This window comes from Perca fluviatilis, chromosome 16 (assembly GCF_010015445.1).
Source record: "Perca fluviatilis chromosome 16, GENO_Pfluv_1.0, whole genome shotgun sequence".
Lineage (NCBI taxonomy): Eukaryota > Metazoa > Chordata > Actinopteri > Perciformes > Percidae > Perca > Perca fluviatilis.
In genome coordinates this window covers 14,471,426-14,491,841 of record NC_053127.1, presented here as the reverse complement: position 1 = coordinate 14,491,841, position 20,416 = coordinate 14,471,426, and the positions used below count along the sequence as shown (strand labels likewise).

The window sequence follows — 20,416 nt, the reverse complement described above, 5'->3', positions numbered from 1 at the left end:
AGATCAGCCTGACCAGCGTATGAAACGTGCCTCTCCAGACGCACGGTGGTGGCCAGCGCATTACACAGGCGGCGATGTGGAGGTCAGTCTCTCATCAGTGCAACGCACCGAGCAGTTCCCCCCCCCTAAACCACATCTCTCCTGCCTTTGTCCTCTTCTGTCCTGCAGAAACAAGGGATTTCGCATTGCACTCGGTCGGCTCATTCCCGCAAGTCACGTCTCTGTCTCGCTGTGCGATTCCATTCTTTGGGTGGCAGGTGTCCCGGTGCGTCGACGTCCTAACACCGGACAAGTGATGCTCTGAGCTGTACTGTTGCTCCCCTGTCGCCTCACATCTCTGCAGCAAACCGGGCTGGAAATGGTCCCAAGCTCAACTAACCGGCGGCGTTCAGAGGTAGGTGCCCACAGCTGCCCTGCATGGATGCGGGGGGTACTTTCTATTCAGCGCATGTTTGGCCCATTTGATCAGATAAGGAGCTCTGAGCACAATGTCCTCTGCGGGGAGTTTAGCACTGCAGCTCTCCGCACTAGTTTTTTTATTTTTTATATTTCATTCAACCCAAAAGAGATACTCAGATATGCTGTGGTGGCACTGTCATAGTGTGGGAATGACATTCATGAAAGGGTTTCCCCTAGCGGGTTGAATGTTGCCACGATGACTTGAAGTTTGTCTATTTAACCCTAAAATGCATCTCAGTTACTCAGGTTACTTATACATTTTCCTTTGATATACTGTAATGGGACAAGCTGTCATAATAATACCATAGCAAACCACATAATGCAGCTGTGATAAGAATGTTGTAGCCTATATTAATATCACAGGAGATTCTAAAGCCATTAAAACATTAAAAATAAACTTACTTAATGGCAGTCCAACTCCTTAAAGGATGAGGCTACAGGAATAGAACATTGTAAGATGCACACATGATTTATTTATTTTTTGATGTGAATTTATTTCATGAGTTCATTTCTCAGCTTAGCCTACATGTTTCATGAGGCAGCAGAGTTTTTTTTTTGTCTACTTGTGGAACAAAATGTAGTAACTCATAAAATCTCCTGTCCTGAAGAGGGCAGCCTGAGCGATTCCATTTACAGCTCACAACACCAGCAAACTATAAATCAAAAGCCTCCAATTTTGTGCACTTAATGCGAAAAACGATCATACCATTCATCACGCATGCACTGCAGATGGTGCTCCACTGAGATGAGTTTCTGAGTAAAATATAAAAATGAAATAATTGATAAATGACGGATGAAGGAAAGAAGGAGGAAAGGAACTACGAAGGAGACCCGCAAATAGCATTGAAAGTCATTTTCCCTGTTTCACTGTCCGCCAATCAAGTTAATTTCTAATCAAGTCCTTAACATTAATGTTACTGCTGACCTGCTATGATAGGACATATTTAACTTTTTTCAGCAAGGTTTTTTCTTTTTGTATCTTAAGATCTAAGAAAATCCAGTGTCAGTCTTTCCATTCATCATTAGATGCTGTGTCGAGCCGTTCATGTCTCAGAGGCTCTACCTTTACTTTTTTCCTCCCTCCCTCCCTTCCTTCCTCATCATGCTGGCGGTGTCATGTTTTTCTGCCTCCCCTCACAGGTTAGACTCTCAGTCAACAGAGGGTCACAGCTACAAACACATCACCCACCCTCTTCCTCCTGCCTGGCGAAAGTCGTACGTCTGCTGCCTGCATTCATCTAAACAGAAGTGAAGACTGACAGCAAACTTACACTGTAGTAGTACAGTACTGCCTTGAGTGTGTGTGTGTGTGTGTGTGTGTGTGTGTGTGTGTGTGCGCGCACTTCAGTGCCTTTAGTGTTCCCCAAGCCCTCCACTCTGTGTGTGTGCAATGATGTGTGGTTGTGTCAAGGTGGAGAGTTAAGAGGAAAACAGGACCTGTTCAAGTCCGCAAAACCAAGCCAGCTGCTGCGTATGTGTGTGTGTTAGGGTTGAGCAGTCCAGCACGTGAGACAGTGTGTGTGTGTGTGTGTGTGTGTATTTGTGTGAGGGGCTAGGGTTGACCAGGCTATGAGTGCGTCTCAGAGGGAGAGGCTGTTTGATGCTGAGTCGAGCTAAGGGAGCAGAACAGGAGAATCTGTAAGAGGAGCAGCCATGGGGCTCGGACAGTCCAGCAAGGCTCCAGTCACCGAGGACACAGACGAGGGTGAGTAATAAAACATCCAACCTTCTTATATGACTTTTCCCCTTTTAGTTTCTCTACTTTTGTGGGCTCAATTAGAGTGACGATAAAAAGGGAAGGTGGGTAAACAAAATGACAAAGGTTGTGAGTAGGACTCACTGTGTGCCTTATCCCAGGGTGTCCATCTTTTCTGCAGCCTTATCAATGTGTTAAGCTATTCCTATTAGCTAACAAAATTAAGTGCACTTATAGTAAATGGTTGTGACGGATGTACTGCTGATTAGGTCTGCCACACTAGTCTTCCTCAGCAAACGGAAAAGAGTGATTACCCCTTGTTGCTGTAGTTTGATTTGCCTTTATATGGTCACAGCATTGTACATTTATGCAAATATACATATAGCGCACATAGAATAGAATAAAAGGTTGTTAAAGATGTCCATGCAACTCTTGGACATTTTTCTCTAATGTTGCCTTTGGTTTGGATGTCTTCATATTCATGATTATTCAAAATTGCTTGAGTCTGGCCAGGCTATTGTCGTAAATTTCTTCGCCATCAAAAAGGAGTTATAACTTGGATCGGCAAAGCTCTTGGTTTTCAAATTTATTTCCTTTTTCTTTGTGACCCGAGTAGATAATACAATGTGAATGTATCGGTTTAAAGCAGTCTCTGAAATGAATTCCATTCTGGCTTCACTCCAAGGAACTCAGATAAGTCAGTGTTCCATGAGTCAGTGATTTAGTCAGAAGTGAGGTGGCTTCCCCAGGTGTTTCCTTACTGTAGTTTTTTTTTTCTGTGTCGTATCCTAGATGAAAATGATGATACGTGGGTTTGTTTTTTATAAAGTTGTAAACTGTAATATCTGTTTTCAGTTTAACCCCTTTGACGGGTTCATATTTCCATTAATTTGTTTGTCTGCTGAAATACATATTTCATTATTGTGCGACGAATCAACTTTTTTTTTTCTTTTCACCCTAAGGCTGTCAAATGACTGCATCGCACCCTAATGAAATCTGTGGCTTTCTCTTTTTCACTGGAGGCGACCTCTATCAAAGAGGAAATCAGTATTCACAGTTAACCTTGCTGCTTAGTCATCTAGCGTGCTGTTCTGGAAATGTCACTCATAACAGAGAGTCTCTGAACTCTGAGTTAATGCAACAGTGCGCCGTCCTGACTCCTCTCTCGCAAACAGCGTGGGCGAGTTCACCGAGGGCAGGAGAATAATAAACAGAGACACACATCGTTCGGAATTAGAAAAAGACCCGCTCACTGGAAACAAAGTAATCCCCTCACTGATGAGACTCCCGTCAGACACAGGCAGGGTTCTCCTGTTGAGGTCGGAGGAACCAGGCGGGTCACTGCATGCAGAGTATACACCGTGCACTCTCCCGTCGGAGTCGTAGCAATAATGATGCAAATTGAGTTTTCACTTTACACTTCAGAAACGTTAAAGGTTGCTTCAAGGTGATATTGGCCACAGAGGTGGAATTCGTGTTTGTCTGTTAATTCAACGGTAAACATTAATAAATGCTGACATTTAAAAATATATATTATTAGTAGGCCTTTTTATGCTTCTGCCGCGGCTCCACGCAGAGCATTCGCCGTAGCCTACGTAAGTGGCCTGGTGTTTATACTTGTGCGCTGGTGTGTGCATCGAGCCGGCATGTGTGTGTGTGTGTGTGTGTGTGTGTGTGTGTGTGTGGGGGGGGGGTGGTAGAGGGAGAAGTGAGAGAGTGACGGTGATTAGCTTCGGAGCGAGTACTGACTCTAGAGTCCTAGTGAGAGAAACAAAGTGAGACATCTTTAGCAGGAAGAGTTAACCCTCTCCTTGATTTCATGTTGTTTATGGAGAAGGAGAACCATGAAATGATTCGGGGGAAATGCAACGCTACCAAGCGTAGTTACATTTTTTACATTCGAGATGTGCACGTCAGGCTACGGGGTAGGGTCCCGCGTAGACGCATTGGGGTCTGCGGGGGTACGCCGGCGATTTTACGCACAACCATAAAACGGCCTAAATGCTCTGAGGTTAGCTAATGGTGATTTTTATCTATAGTTCCTGTGCAGCTGAAAACTGTGAATACAGTTATGAAGAACAGGTTATTATAAATAAATGTTCGAACCCTTTTCGGTTTAGATCGTCGTTGCACAGAGTAGCACCACCATCAGGCAAAAATTTTTGCAAAATGTGTCTCTCCCATATTTTACACACAAAATATTAATATTAGAACATATTTAGACACAAATGAATGTAAGATTGGGGATGCCCCTAAATATTTAATGCCACTCTTGTGGCATATTGTAATTTGCTGTGTCAAAGACTGATTTTGTATAGTTATAGCTACATTTTAGTTTCCATTTTTAGACCTCACTGTTTATTTTTGTAGTCTTTATTGTAAATGCATGTTAAAAAAAAGGCAAATTCACCCATATATACAAAACAACCTAGACATAAATACATTATTTCACATTAAAAGCAGCAGCAAAAAAAGATATTCCTGTAATTAAACTTAAATGTTGCATTTATCTATTTTCTAAACAAATTTAGACTGCTTTCCTTGGTGGCGTCAATGCAGAGACAGAAGCATATTTTGTAACTCATACTACATACATACTACATATTAGTTGATTTACAGAAAGGCGTGTGCATGAAGGTGGACTCTGTCAAGACATGTTTTTCTCCTCTGAGAATGATGTGCGCACCACATGTGCTCCCTTATGTGTCACGTGTTTTCCACCTTGCGTAGCCAGGAGACTCTGGTTAATGGACAGACCCTGTTTACTGCTGATCGTGCTTTATTCATCATATCACAGTGGCACATGGACCCATGGGTTCTGTTTCAGTTGTCAGAGCAACAGCCCGAGCTCGGATGTTCCCACCTTGGTGGGTCCTTAATTGATTTACATGCTTCTGTGAGAGGCGGCGAGAGAGAGGGAGACAGAGTGAGACAGTGCGTCCACAATGAGACGGCTAATTTTGAAAATGTCAAAAAGGTTTTCCCACACAGAAACAAATCTGTTTTTCTTTTTTCTATTCAACAGAAGATGGTTAAACTGTGCTTAGATACCGTCTGCTTACTGTAATCACCTTTTTATACAACCAAACTTGTGATTTATTTGCCCATTCATTTACATTATTGTTCTGTTCATGTACAACTGAATGATAAACATGTAATTAGAGGGTCATAAATGCTACCTGTTGAGCAGGCGAACACATTGCTGCATTGAGTGAGACGTCAATCAAATAACTATTTTATGGTTGTGACAGAAAAATAACACACCAATGAGCCACAGTATTGCACTGGCTGACACATTCCTTCATTATGATGAAGATAAACACTGTAATATATATATAAATTCAATCCCACATACCCCATCCCGCTGCTGCAAAAACTCCCAAGAGCACCAAATGTGTGTTAATCCACCAAGGAAAATAGTCCCCCAACAAAAGAACAATTTACTCCTGTTTGAGATAGGTTTACTAAAAACTAAAGTGCCGCCATTTAGGAAATTACTGACCTTTTCAAAAATAGATGTCATTGGTACAGGAGTATATTATTTTTATGCTATACACCCTGCATGTTTTTTGCCCTCAGTAGGTGTGAATGTGCTTGGGGCTGAGTGCAACAGTGTAGGGAAGTTGGAAAGTGTTGAGCGAACACATTGCTGTTGTTTTTCATTGGTTGACAGTGAGAAAAATAAAGAATGACACCAGCCTCATACTTCTGTCAGAGGTGACAGAAAGTTGTCTTCTTAACTTTACTGCCACACAAACCTAAACCTGGCTCAAGCCACCATTTTCCAAAAGAACAGCTTTCCTTGTCCACATGAAAACTTGCAACTTTCTGATTCATCCACTCTGCAGACCATTTCCGGGTTTCAAAAACACGGGCTTAAGCTCAAATTAGAAATGTTGTGTCTGAGTAGACGTCAATTTTGCACACAAGCACCAGTGTGGATGTCTCTGCAGAGACTTACATGCGCCTCAAAATGAGCAGTATGAGTATAAAGAAAACCACCTAAGTGTTTTTGAGAGCCTTTAGTGTGGACGGAGAGCCAAAACGAACAGCATTTATTAAACGTTGTTGGCTTAGCGTGGACATTCAGAGACTGCTGACAGACAGAGAAAGAAAGGCATAGACATACTGTACAGCGCAGTAATACAGAGGGCGCGAGAGACTGTGTTAGACTCAAACTGAACAAGCGTGATTACTTCAATCCAAAACTGATTAGCACGTGTCAGTCAAATATAAATTGACTAGCAGATGAGTTCCTCGGTCAGATAGCTTCCTCAGTTAGTTTAGGCCATGGAAAGGCTGTCAATGTGTCAATTCCACTCATGTGCAGATTTCAATCATTACACGCTCTGTTACTCATGTGTCCATCATCTATACCGCACATTAAACCATTCAGAGTTCTGCATGTAAAATATGACAGTCTCCATCTCACTGCCTCCCACTTTTTCTTTCTCTCTCTCTCTCTCTCTGCGATCACTGCCCTCTCATCCACGACCACAGCTGTCTCTCTGAAAAACCCATCAGAGCAGAATCTCCAAGTAGCTCAGCAGGAAAATGACCATGCTTATCTGGAGTGTGTGTCTGTATGTATTAGGGGTGGTACGGTTCACAAAACCCACGGTTCGGTTCGTATCACGGTTTTAGGGTCACGGTTTTCGGTTCTGTACGGTTCTTGTTATTTTTTCTTTTAATCTTTAACACTCCAGAATATACTTCAGCATATGATATATAGCTAAAATTAGCATATTGAATGCATGTTGCACAAAACATGCACACAGTGGCAGTTCTATATATTGTTTTATTTCATCATAGGTACCATGAAATCCAAAATGTTCCCACACACCAGACTATAAACGACGCTGGCGCATCCTCCAGCTCTGGGCAGCCTCTCTCCCACTGGACATTTCTGCAGGTGACGGGCGTGCGGACCCCCACTCCACTTGAGGAGCGGTCGGCTCGGTGTCTCTCAAAATCTGACGAAAATCTTTTAAACTGACCTTTGTCGATCTGAAATGAAGACAGATTCAGCAACTGCATGGCCTATTTCTCGCTTAAAATGTTTTCAGAAACACGTTTCGGTGAACTATTTTATTACAATATGAGACTGTACTCTGAACGAGCCGCCATCTCTGTTTTGAAATTAGGGACCAGCCAGACCCATGTGACGCGATCGTCCAATCAGCTGCCATGGGTTGCGTTTGTCACGCCCATCCCGCTCGTCATTTCCAGTTAGTGTTTTAACATAGTTGTATAAAGTGGGCACTACGGCAGTAAGAGGTTAGTGCACATTAACAGTGTACTGACGAACCGTGCGGTACACACATGCTCCGAACCGAGCGGTTCGGGTGTTTTTTCATGAACCGTACCATCCCTAGTATGTATGTGTGTGTGTTTGGTATACATCATATGTAAGTCTATGCATGTTATAAAGCGGGCCTCATATGGTCCATTGCAGAGTTGCTTGTGTAAACACTTCAACACAGATAGTGTGAGAGGAGGAGGTGCCAATGATACGTGACTAACAGAGCATAACATTAACTGTCACATCCAATAGATTGAGTGACTGCAGGCAGAATGAGTGTGTGTGTGTGTGTGTGTGTGTGTGTGTGTGTATATTAGCCATCAATGTTTATGTCCAATATAAGTGTGTGTTTTTGGGAATGTTTGTGAACACAAGTGTGTGCTGTGTGTGTGTGATCAGATGAGTGCAGAGAGTGGGCAGCAGCTGTTTCATCCTCTGGGAAACGGCATGGAGGGAAAACCTTCTGTCCTGGTTGTCATGGAAGCATGAAACAAACAGCCCCATCCGGTTTCAATTGGCGATAAATGATGCCGATAGATGGAGGAGAGTGAGAGGGAGTTAAGCTCTGGTTTAGGTTGTGTGTGTCTGTGTGTGTGAGTGATATAATGTTTAAATAAGTGTGCAGAGGAGAGAATAATGCAAAGACTGAGAGTATATCGAGTTATGCAAAAAGAGAGCTAAAAAGCGGTCTTTTGTTCAGTGGGTAAACATGCAACCATCCTGAAGGCGTCTTTGTGCAGAAGCTTATTTTAATTCTCAGCTATGATGTCATTGACCTGTGGTTGCTCTGGAGACCTCCACCTGCTTCAGTTTGAATGAAATGAAATGAAATGAGCTCAAAGCAAACCTTACAGTGAACCTACTGTTAACATTCATCTATTTCCATTTATAGTGATCAAATGACCTAGTTTTCATTTTAATGAGATTGAAGTGTAATTTCAGCTAGCATACACAGTTTTTGTATTTAAAGCTGAAATCCAAAAGTCAAAAGTTGAAACTACAGCAAATATGTGTATCTAGAGTTGTTCTTGCAAAGTGGTATCAACTTATTGTAAAAGTGGAGAAATAATACTGTAATTTAAAGATTTAAAGAAATTAAAAATTCTGTTTTGTATTTAATATAAATTAACAGATATGTTCCACTCTTCTTTCTCACAGTGAATTTCGACCACTTCCAGATCCTGAGGGCAATAGGAAAAGGAAGCTTCGGAAAAGTAAGTACACGTTTGCCAAAGTGTACCCATGTTGCTCAGAAATGAGTTTAGTTGGAATCAGCTTAATGATACATATGTTTATTAATATCAAAATGGGAATATAGCTTAGTATCCTATGCTAAACAATTTAGAAAAGTACAAACAAACTAGCCAAAGGACATATGAAAGACAGCACTGACACTAAGAAACTAACCCACATTCCAGGAGGACATTAGTGTTGCTCAGGAGCCTGCCTATCCAATAAATTAAAACACAAAACACTATATGCACAACTAATCCAATAACAAAAGGAACATTACAAGAGATGCACTTAAAAACAAGACAAATGCAAATATGCAATAAATATGAAACAAAACCTTAAAATATATATATATCAAATGTATATCACATAATACATGCTAACAAATATATGCACATGAGGCGCAACGTTACCAACAATATATAATGACCCTCTCTGTCAGTACAATATTATCATTGTCTCGTAAAGCCTTACGGTTCAATTTGCTTGAAACCAACCAACAGCTTGTACGGACATAAATCTGAGGTGATAGCAGCCATGTTTCCTGTTGTTGTTAGGCTTAATAGTGCAGAGTAATTCACATCGGCACTTACAGTACGTGTGAGCACATATAGCGACGCACATGCACACTCACATGCACATGTATACTGAATACAGACTCGCAAAGCATCTATCTAGCACTCTGTCCAACAACAGATAAGCGGTCTAATCACAGTAGATGGCAAGCTGTTCAATGGGAGGAGTGATGTGATCAGGGTTTGGCTGATTAACTGTGCCAGCTGGTCCACAGATCACTCTCTTAGATAGCAGTAATCACTGGCTTATTGATGCTTCGATACAGACAAGGACCACTACAAATACATACGGGCCGGGGTATTATCTCCTCTGCATATTGAAAATCGTGTCAATTCTCAGACACATTGTCAAAAGTGTGTATTACGTAGGCTACATTTTGATATATATATATATATATACATGCAACGACAGCTACCCAGATTGCACCAGGTGATATATTCAGCTTTTTGCTGCCTCACATCCAAGGCATGCTATTTATTTCCACCGATACATAAATGCACTGAGTGCTGTTGGAAAGCATTTGTATGCAATTTTGAAAGAAATTTCCAGCTTCCTAGCTGACACGCACCCAGCAATTCTAATGAATGGCAACGCTAAGTTTCCCATCTCTGAAATGCAAAACATGCTGGTGTGAAAAGTGTAACGTCTTAAGTGAGGATTAAATGCATGATCACAGAGATTATAGAGAAATCCTTAAGTTTCCATCCAGCCCTGTTGGATGGACAACATTTCTGGTTATTGCACTATATAACGCTTCATGTGTCACAAGCAATAACGCTTTAGACAAATATGGGGCAATGATGGAAAACACACTATTGTATTGCAACATCCTTCAAAAGTACATCGTTTTTTCCAATGTGCTAAATGAAATTTCAGCATTTTATAATGTTTATTTTATTAAATCTGGCGAAATGATACATCTCACAAATCTGTTGAGGCATTTTAAAGGGATGCTGAATAGCAAACTGTTTTCTATGTGTCATGCAACATAACTAACCACTGATCATATACTGACAAAACAGAGGAATGATGCTTTACTTTGTGGCTACATTTTTTAAATAATATAATTTTGCCCAAGAGGAATGGCAATGTTTAACATGTTACCATATTGGCAGTGAGGACTGCATTATCATTTTCTATGAATATGTTAGCTGTTTAGAGTTTGCAGAAAGCAATATACGAGTCACTTTTAACAGCCTTGAAAGTGCTGAAGCAAAAGACAGAGATGTACAAGCAGAACACCAATGAAGTATTCAGAACATTCTTTTTTTCCACTTCAGCGAAATAATCAACCTTTATGTGATCTTTTCACCAGGTCTGCATTGTACAGAAGAAGGACACTAAGAAGATGTACGCCATGAAGTACATGAACAAGCTGAAATGCGTGGAGCGGAACGAAGTGAGGAATGTCCTGAAAGAGCTGCAGATCATGCAGAACCTTGAACATCCTTTCCTGGTCAACTTCTGGTAAGCAAATGTGCTTTAGTGAATACGTATTTAAATGTGTGCACAGTCATTAGTATAGTACAGTCATTGTGTATCAATTAGGCCTACGTCCTGTGAATGGCAAATAACCCTGGATCACTTCTTACAGACTGTTTATGTAATTGCTGTAGCTACTTTTTGGATTCAAACTGACTTCTGACTGCCATGAATTTAGCATTGAGTGACTTTGACAGAATATACTCCTCCATCCTTTAAATATGTATAGAGAATGGTGCTCTTTAAAACTTTAAGCACACTATGAATTATTTCCACTTCAGCAGATTGTCTCCACAAAGGCTTGTGTTTCACACTGGTTATTACCATCAGCCATAGCAGTCATTTGAATGATTTTGCAGTGCACTCTTTGTCACCCATTTGATTTTTATGGTGATTGTATCCTCTCCATTAAATCAGTGACTGCACAGACACACAGAGGGACCATGAGCCATTAAAGATCGGTCTGGATTGAGTCTGTAGATGCATTCAGAAAGGGTGTTGCCTACTGAAGAACACTCTCAAGCCTCCATCTGCATCATCTCCCCCTTTGAAGTTGTTAAAAGGAAAACGTAGTTTGCTCACTGATCCGAGCTCAACTTTTATAGGCACAACTCTCGTTTCTTGGCAGCTTCTCGTTTGCCTCACCACATTTGGGGGTCGAGGAAGTGTTTGCCTTAACACTGTAAAAGCTCACTCAAACTGCGAAAGCTAATCTAAGATGACTCATCAGGTACTTTCAGCAACTTATTCATCATAATTTGAAAGCCCCGTGCTCATTGAGCACCAGGAATCGTACTTTTGCGATGCCTGATAAGTATGGCTTGTTAAGTTTCTGTTTGAAAGGCGTCATTAATTCTTGATAAGCACTCCCACTCTGTAATGTTTTGAGAGGAAGCCACACTGGTTTTCTTTCTGTCAAGCAGCAAGGCAGAGAGGAGGGAATGTATGTGCAAGGATGATGAATATCTGCCTTGCAGTCCATGCAGTCCAGTTTTTAAGAACTTATTTATTTGTAGTATTATTTTATACTTTCCTCCTTTTGATTTATAGGTCCACTAGTTGCCCTTTTGGGGGATAGGCAGCTGCCTTTAAAAATAAACTCTGGAAATGTTAACAATTAAATGATGAAAATACTAAAAAAGTGACTTGTGGCACCAATGCTCTCCAAGTAGATTCCCCCCCTCCCCCTGTCTACCCTTTGTCCTCTGTCCCACTTTTCTATCCTCTCTTCACCTACTTGCCTTTTCTTCCATGTTAATTCCATATCTTTTTTTAAAAGCTACTCGGACAGAATTAAATAGCTATCTTTTAATTATTAATTTGAGGGGGAAAAAAAACTAAACCCTCCCACGGAAGGAATGAATGAGAAGAGACTATAAAATCACAGTAAAAAGAGGAGGAAAAGACAGCAACAAGATGCAGGAAAAGGGAGACTAGCCACAGAGCAGAGAGAGGAGGTGAACAAAGGATAGAGATATGTGGTGTACAGACTCATCAGACAAACACTGCCACGGCTTGCTTTCTTGCTTGATTGCATGCTGCGTTGGACAAAAAAACTGTTGGAAGTTAATGCTTTTGGCAGCGTAAACCCCCCTGGGTGGAGGTGATTTCCTCCAGAGATGTGCTTGGGTCAGCGCTGTGCCCACTCTCTCTCTCCCTCTCTTCCTGTCTCTCTCACTGTGTTGAGTTGGCGTACGTTATGATTGGCCTGAGGTAAGCGCTCAAGGTCAGAGACAGGGAGAGATTACCTGCAGGCAGCGTATGAACCACACTGAGCCAGATACATGCAAAAAATAAATAAATCTTTATTTCTCTTCTGTTCTATGTCCTTATTTCTTTCTCCTCTTCCTCTCTTCACTCACCTTCCTCCTCCTCTCCTATTTTCCTCCTTCGCCATCTGCTTCTCTTCCTTTTTTCTCCTCTTGCTGTCACTGCACTTGCGACTGGGCATGACCTCGGTGTCTGTGCACTGTGTGTAGCCAAGCAACAGTGCACTTCAAAGACAGGACCAAAACACAAACCTAAGAAGATCCAAACAAGTTATTTTCCCTCCATGCAAACTATTAAGTATGATATGGAATACTGATTTTAAAGAATCTTAACCTCTGGCATAGGCATAGATTATCTGTATCGCCGTTTTATTTGCCTGATAACCGATAAAGCTAATGAATTAAAAAGTGCGCTACTTTGGCTCGGCTACAGCACTGCGTCTGTCCCTCTGCTTCGGTTTCACTCACCACTGAGTCTGACTTAAGGTCCCGCCCACAACACTATCTGACTCTCTTTTACTGTGTGTTAGGTTGAAAGTTTCTAATGTATTAAGTTTTGTGTTGGAGTTTGTAAAACTCCACAATCTTAATTTTGACCCTAAAGATTTTAATTTTCACTGTAAATGCATATTGGTTCCAAAAAATCGGTTATTGGTTTCATTGACTACTAATAATTGGTATCGGCCTTGAAAAACCAGTATCGGTCGATCCCTATACTAGCATTAAGTGTGTGGTACGGTCAATGTATTGATGTGCCAGCAGTGGTGGGGCAGCCCTTTGTGCCTGCGCAGCACTAAGTCCCACTGTGTAAGGGGAGCGCTTATGGGCACTGCCAGAGATACACTCGCACTATATCAGAGATGGACACAGAGAGTGAGATATGCCAACCAGCATCAGATGCTGCCGTATTCAGCTTCCAGTCTTGCTGCCTCTTTAACTGCGGATTTTGCAGTTCATTTTTTTTGTTGATGGAGGAAATGTCATGGAGGAGGAACTTCTTGAAACTACCTGCTTGCTGTTTGTTGTGATGGATGTGTTGAGCTCAGGCTGTGTAATGTGTTCTATCGAGTAGCACATTTGTTTTCAAGGAGAAGGAAAAGAGTAGTGCAGTAATATTTAACAGTTATGTTAAGTTCTTGAATTATTTTTCTATTCCAGAAATGCCATCTGGTAAAACTGTTGAATCTTGAGAGCAACTACAGTTTTATACATTGTCATACTGTTAACAAATAAAGAACTTTTACTGTTACTCTTTCCATGAATTTGCCCGTTAAGCTAGTTTTAATAAAAACAGATGGGATTTATCCAAACCTGTAGAGATTTAAAACAGTGAATGTTCAAAAGGGCAGATTAATGTTAGAATAATTTCATGCTAACATAATAACAACCAAAAAGATTGGCTAGATCTTCAATATCATCTTTGTTCTCTTCCACAAACTATGCCACAGCATAATATTATCTGCCAACTTTTGTCAATTTATGGCTAAGAATTCACAACTAAACATGCTTTTAACAAAGTCTACACTTCATTCCATGACATCTTCCACGTCTAACCCTCTGTAAAAAATACTGCTATGATGCAACATGCTATTGTAAAGAAAAAAAGTAATTGCGTAACTGTCAAAGGGAAAAAAAGAAGTACATTAACAAAAGTCTGAAACCTTGTGGAGTAAAAGCTTCTCTTGCTTCAGGGAGTCCCTCATTTGTTATTATGCAATTGCACTAATGATGTTCATTTCTATGCATAGCAAGACATCATTCAGTTATTCCCCATTCATGTGCATTTTTTCCTCAGAAAACCAAACAGAAATGACATAATGTCTAACAAAAGCAACTAAGAAAAGAATCCCTCCAAGCATCCTGACATAAAAGGTCTAGTACACCAGATATGTTGTATGGTATACAGGCCCTACAGTCGACTTAGGTATAGGGTACATTTTGAATGAATGGTGTGAGCTAGGATAATTTCAGATTCCAATATTACAAGCAATGGTAAGATGTGCTTGTACCTAAGGTACAAACTGTATCCGTGTGTACCTGCAAAATGTGCACATCACAGCTTCATTTTACATTAAACGCTGCAGGCATTACCGAACACTAGAAAGCAGAATGTCAGCATGTCAAGTATTTGGCCTGATGTCAAGGTGACCGGCTGCTGGTGAAATGGAAGATCATAGAATCAGTGGTGGTATAAATAATAAGAAAACTTCCCGATTAATTACTGTTACTAAGCCTAAATGTTGCCTTGATTAAAGTAAAAACATAGCAAAAATAAGCCTCACTTGTTAACTATAGGCGGAGTTTTCATGTACAGTATTGTATTTCACATGCAAGATCATTAATTTCCCAATTTTTCTGTAAGGGATGTGTGTATGTATTTTTGGATGAGAGTGTGTGTTGTCAAGGAGCTTTAGACACGGACTGATGGGAGCTGTCAGTCAAGCGAGTTGTTGGAAGATGGGGTGGGAGGAAGGTCAGAAGGCTGTCGGCATTGATCCAACATGTCATAGTCTGAGCGCTTGGCAGGCTGTGTCCGTTTCAGCAAGGGGCTTTGGTCGGAGCGTGTGTGTGTGTGTGTGTGTGTGTGTGTGTGTGTGTGTGCGCGCGCGCGTGCATGTGTGTGGAAACGTGTGTGTGCACGTATGGATAGTATGCATGTCTTATCACTGTAATTGCAATACCTTGTGATGAACAACAAAGTCTTGATTAGTTTAGTTTTATTACCGTACTAAGATTTACTGATGTGGAGTTTCTGCTCAATAGGTCGATGGTAATTAACAAAAAAAACCTACAGCTTATACTGAGGAGGTTTAGTTCATTTACCTTATATAGGTATTTAGGTTTAATGAATGGGGGCAAGCAATATTCTCCTTTCAGAGAGGGGATACGTCTAGGAATATTGCCAATAGTACTATTACTTTTAAAGAAGGGAAACTTCTTTATTCAGACACTTAATGAAAAATCTGCTTATAGTATGAAGACATTTCTTTCCTGATTTATGGACAAAATAGAATAATTTGTGTATCTGAAAAAGAGGAACTCCTTATGTTTTATATAAATTCTTATACTTTGAAATTGCAGCAATTCATTTGAATTAACTGTGGCCTTACTGTACATGTCACAACTTTTACCTTTGAAAGAGAGACAGTTTTTCTGTAAGGGCATGTTTTCTGAGCCCCCTGTAGTTTCTGGAGACTTCCATTACTGAAATGGCCTGGGGTGCCTTTGCCTCTAAAAGCTCCAAACAGGATGCTCTCCCATCAGACTGACTGCCTGGAGGCCACCAAGAGGTCACATTGAAATGCACGTGTGGCGCAGCAGATACACACACTGAAGGAACGACAGAACGAGACAGAGCGAGAAAGGGGACAAAAAGGGGAACAAGTAGAGGACGAGAGAGGCAGAGAGAAAGGACAAAAGAGAACAAGCCGGCTAAAGGGAAACCAGATGCCAGCAAGGCTAATAAAAAGTCTGCACCATTTCAACATAATGTACAGGTGCTAATCTGCAGTCTGACTGCTGCTCTCTACTCTCTACCCAAAACGCTCGTTGAGGCATCAGCTGTTAATGATGCTTGAGAACTTGTTCTGTCGCTGTCTGTCTTTTTCAACCCATTGCAGCTGCAAAAATACAAATAAAGACAGTCAACTTATTAGTTTTAACACCACCATCTACAGAGGACGTGTAGCCTGAGCAGCAGCAGCTTCAGTGCTCTGTCTGTGTCTACACAATATGCATTAAGGCACAGTATTGAGTGTAGGTTAATGCACAGCTTCAACATGAAACAGGCTCTTTCATATCACATTAGCCATACACGTACACGTCATATTAATGGTAACTTAGGTACTGTAACTTATGTGATTTCTAAATCAATTTGACAGCAGTGGCAGCAGGCCAACGGAGACTTCATTCATATTCAAACACCGTCTAAATACTGTCGCCATGTCAGAAAGAAAGAGAGGGAGAGATAGAGAGCACACTTGTTTTGAGAAGAAATGGAGCTTTTATTGTCATGGGAGACCAATTTACACTCTAAGTAGAGTGGAGATATTGCTGAAATAGCATAGAATAGAAAGCTGAATTAGCACCAGGTCAGTAGGTCCCAGAAGGATGATGTTGATTTGCAGCTATAATATCTAAAAAACAGTATGTATTGCACGATAAATGATTAAAATGTGCAATAATGTGCAATAATGCAGATAGTGCTGAAGTAGTAACAAAAAACACGTAAGAATTGTTGATTTGTGTAGGTATCTACCGGGGACAAATTCCAACTGTACTTTAGAGGAAGGGGGCTGTGTGTGTGGTGTGTGTGTGTGTGTGTGTGTGTGTGTGTTCTACTTGTGTAGATGTCTGCTTGCATGTGCGTAGGCCTAGGGACTTTTTACGACTTCTGAAACTAAGTTTTATCGGATCTTAAGAAAAAGGCAGCTGGCTTAAAACAACAGGCAGTTGGATGGCAGAGCAGTAAGTACGTCTGGGTACACATGCTTGCGTTCCTGTGTGTGCACATAACATTAATCAGAGTATACTGTACATGCCTCACCATGCCAGGCTGTTGACCCTCTGTATGGCAGCTCTGCTCCTGAGCAACCGTGTGAGAGATTGCGGTGAGTCAGTCAGTCTTGTTTGCTCAGTAGACAGAACAACTTCCCCCGACAATGAAGCCCTTTCAGTTTTTACCACCTTGGCTTCCCGATGGAAAGTCTTGTGGGACAGAAAACACGGAAACCTCAGCCAAGCATGAGAGCTGGTTTTCTACTCGATTAAACTGGTTTCACGGAGGAATGAAGTATGCTATCGATTGACTTGATGGACTTGCAGTCCCTCCTATAACACTGACCCAACCAATTACCCAGTAGGCTGCACGATAAAGTAATAATACATTGCATTTTTAGATTAATATCTATTTTGGCTTTTTCTGTAAGTGAATATCACACTAAGCATTTGATAAAAAGCTGTTACATTACATTTGGAAGTGATTATTCATCAGTGCAGAGCAACAATAAGCATCTGGCACAATATATTATAAAAATGATCAAAAAGAAGTTTGTTTGAAGAGGAAGAAGAAAGTTTTGTAGACACACACACACACACACACACATAGGTAATACTAATGATTAACATAATATTTCACTAATCAAAATAAGTAAGTAATGATTAGGAAGATTAGGTTGAACATGATAAAATTAAAGATCACTGAACTCACTACACTAGCATAAATTGTCTCATTGTATCCCATATTACAAACTGTAGTAATTGAATAAACAAACAGCAGTTTTCCTGGAAGAAGCCAGTGTTTATCTACCAAGAAAAGAGCAATTAAAGTCCACTTTGTGTCCACTAAATGCTTGTGACAAGTGCTTCTTGAATTACTTACCACCTTAACTACTTTGCTGGGTTACAGTGTGTGTGTGTGTGTGTGTGTGTGTGTGTGTGTGTGTGTGTGTGTGTGTGTGTGTGTGTGTGTGTGTGTGTGTGTGTGTGTGTGTGTGGTTGTGTCAGAGAGAAGAGGGAGAATGAACCAGAGCAGGGGCACTGTGGATAATCAGGAAGGAATGTTTTGAGCATCTATGAACTCAGTCAGAGTCAGAGTTGTGTTAGTCCCAAAAACTACAAATCCTGCATCAAAGTGGAGCATTGCTTTGATATTTAAGAGAATGTGATGTTAATATGAGGCCGGCTTGATATCTGTGCTTCCTCTCTGCGTGCCAGACTCCAGTGTCACATCGTTTTCCAACAAACTCTCTCTCATATCAATGCACACACACATTGATCCACAGTCTGTGCTTCACTTCAGTTGTCTCTTCCTTGAATCTAAAGTCAGCAGCTGGAACTCTGATTTTCTTTTAGATTCAAATCTTTGTAGACTCCCCATTCGCTTTTAAGTAATTTTGTCTCCTTAATTATAAGGCTGCAGGTGTCTTTTTTGCTGATTTATAGGATTTTCTTACATTTAAAATAGGGGCCTGTCATTTTGAACAAAAAATAAATAAATTAAAGAAAATGTGGCTTTACATGAGTTTTGCTATCTAGGATGCAAAAACTTCAAAACCAATCACACCACAGAGCAAAACGATTCCTCATCCATCTCACATTGACTTTGTTCTTTTGAATAAAAATTTTATAAAATTGAATAAAAATTGAAAACAGAAATGCCCGATAAGTTATAAGCTGTTGCATACTGGGTTTGTTTGAGTTTGTGTATGCATTCCTCCATATCTTGCACTACAGATTATATAACACACTTTGTAGCCTCAATATACTCAGAACACTATTTAAATTCTCACCATAAAAAAAAGAAGTATCATCCCATTATTCTGTCACACACACATAAACTAAAAATGTTTGGAGAACGTTGGTTTTCACAGGCGTGGCTAAGTCATTTCTGCTTGTCTGCGTGATTGATAGCATTGTAGCTGGTCCCATCCATTCAGCTGTACTACATCATAAATGCCCTTAAACTGATATTCATCAGTAGAGAACTGTTTGTTGATTGTGCATTTGTGCGTTTCAGATGGAGTGACTCATTCAAATTCAACATGTCATGTTGATTTTTGCCAGTTTATTTTATAATAATAGAATAGAATGCCTTTTATTGTCACTATACACATGTACAATGAGATTAAAAGCAACTCCTTTTCCAGTGCCAACATGTACGTAAAATAAATATAACAACATTGAATAAAATAAGTAGTGCAAAAAAGGGGGGTAAGGTGCACAGTGCTGTATATAAAAAAGAAAAAAAAAAAAAAAAAAAAAAATATATATATATATATATATATATATATACATATATGGTTTTATATACAGTTTTATATACAGTGTGATATGCAGTGTGGGTTATTGCACATTATTTGAATATTGCCCAATAGTGATGATCATATTCAATGAGTAATAGATACTGGACAACAGTATACAGATATTGAACAGTAATGGAATTGCACAGTATTATATTATATATTATAATACATCATTCAAATATTTAATGCATGTTTTAACTGAAACGGAGTTGAGAAGGACAGTACTGTATGTGTGTGCGCACTTTGCCAAATGTGTGTATTTTCAGGTCGGCTATCTAACAGATAGTCTTTCCACACGCCGAGGCCATTGGCAATCAGATGTTAAGTGGTCTCAGCATTATTTGAGCCTTAGCAGACAGTTTTGAGTCAGCTCAATCAATCCCCATCCATCCAGTGTAGAGAAAACCACCACCTCCAGTTTATTGGAGAAGATCCCTGAGGAAGGTAGTTCACCAACATGGCAAAAAAACTACCCTCGCTCATTAAGCACTAAGAGTTTGAGCCAAGATGATGGCCCTTACAGCAAAGAATCTTGATTCTGGGAGGTAAAAAATGCCCTACTCAACGTTGAACGTTTTCAGTGAAAGTGTAGCCTATTTATTTCAGATTAGGAACATGTTGAAGAGCACGAGAGGGGCGGTAGTGTAGTATCTTATGGAAGATCTGAACTTTGCAGATGTAGCAAACAGACACAACGCTTTAGGCCAGCCAGGAAATGTTGGCTGCTGCAATTTATTCAAAATATTATTTTTGCATGGATTAGTTTCTTGGGGAAAGGAAACTAATTAGCTCGTCGTTTAGAGGGGACAAAAAAACGTATGGCCCCAGTGGGACGCTCAGCATGTAAAAATCAATGATGATTTGTGCAACAGCTTCTCAAATGACGAGGGAATGGGCCGCATGCTGATAAAGGCTTGCTGTGCATGACAGTGCTTGATGGATGGGTGAATAGATGGATGACCACAAGTAGCATTACCATCGAGAACATCCCTCACACACTAATACTGTAGAGAACTGAGGCATATGCAAGCAATTATTACGTACAGTATGTACTAAAAATATGTTTAAAAAAAAAACTGTTTCAGCAGAGAGAAAG

The 20,416-nt window shown here is 40.4% G+C and overlaps 1 protein-coding gene across 2 annotated transcripts in view; it reads left to right on the top strand.

Annotated features, from left to right (window-relative positions):
* The window catches only part of stk32a (serine/threonine kinase 32A), a 66,782-nt gene continuing 46,366 nt past the window's right edge, over positions 1 to 20,416 (top strand). Inside the window, exons 1-5 of one of the 2 annotated variants that reach the window (XM_039778298.1) lie at positions 3 to 82; positions 169 to 394; positions 1,600 to 2,164; positions 8,616 to 8,671; positions 10,582 to 10,733. In XM_039778298.1, coding sequence (XP_039634232.1) covers positions 2,113 to 2,164; positions 8,616 to 8,671; positions 10,582 to 10,733 — 260 coding nt within the window. In that variant the 5' untranslated portion in view covers positions 3 to 82; positions 169 to 394; positions 1,600 to 2,112. Of the gene's footprint in view, positions 395 to 1,599; positions 2,165 to 8,615; positions 8,672 to 10,581; positions 10,734 to 20,416 lie in introns of both variants that reach the window. The other variant, XM_039778297.1, reaches the window with a different exon arrangement.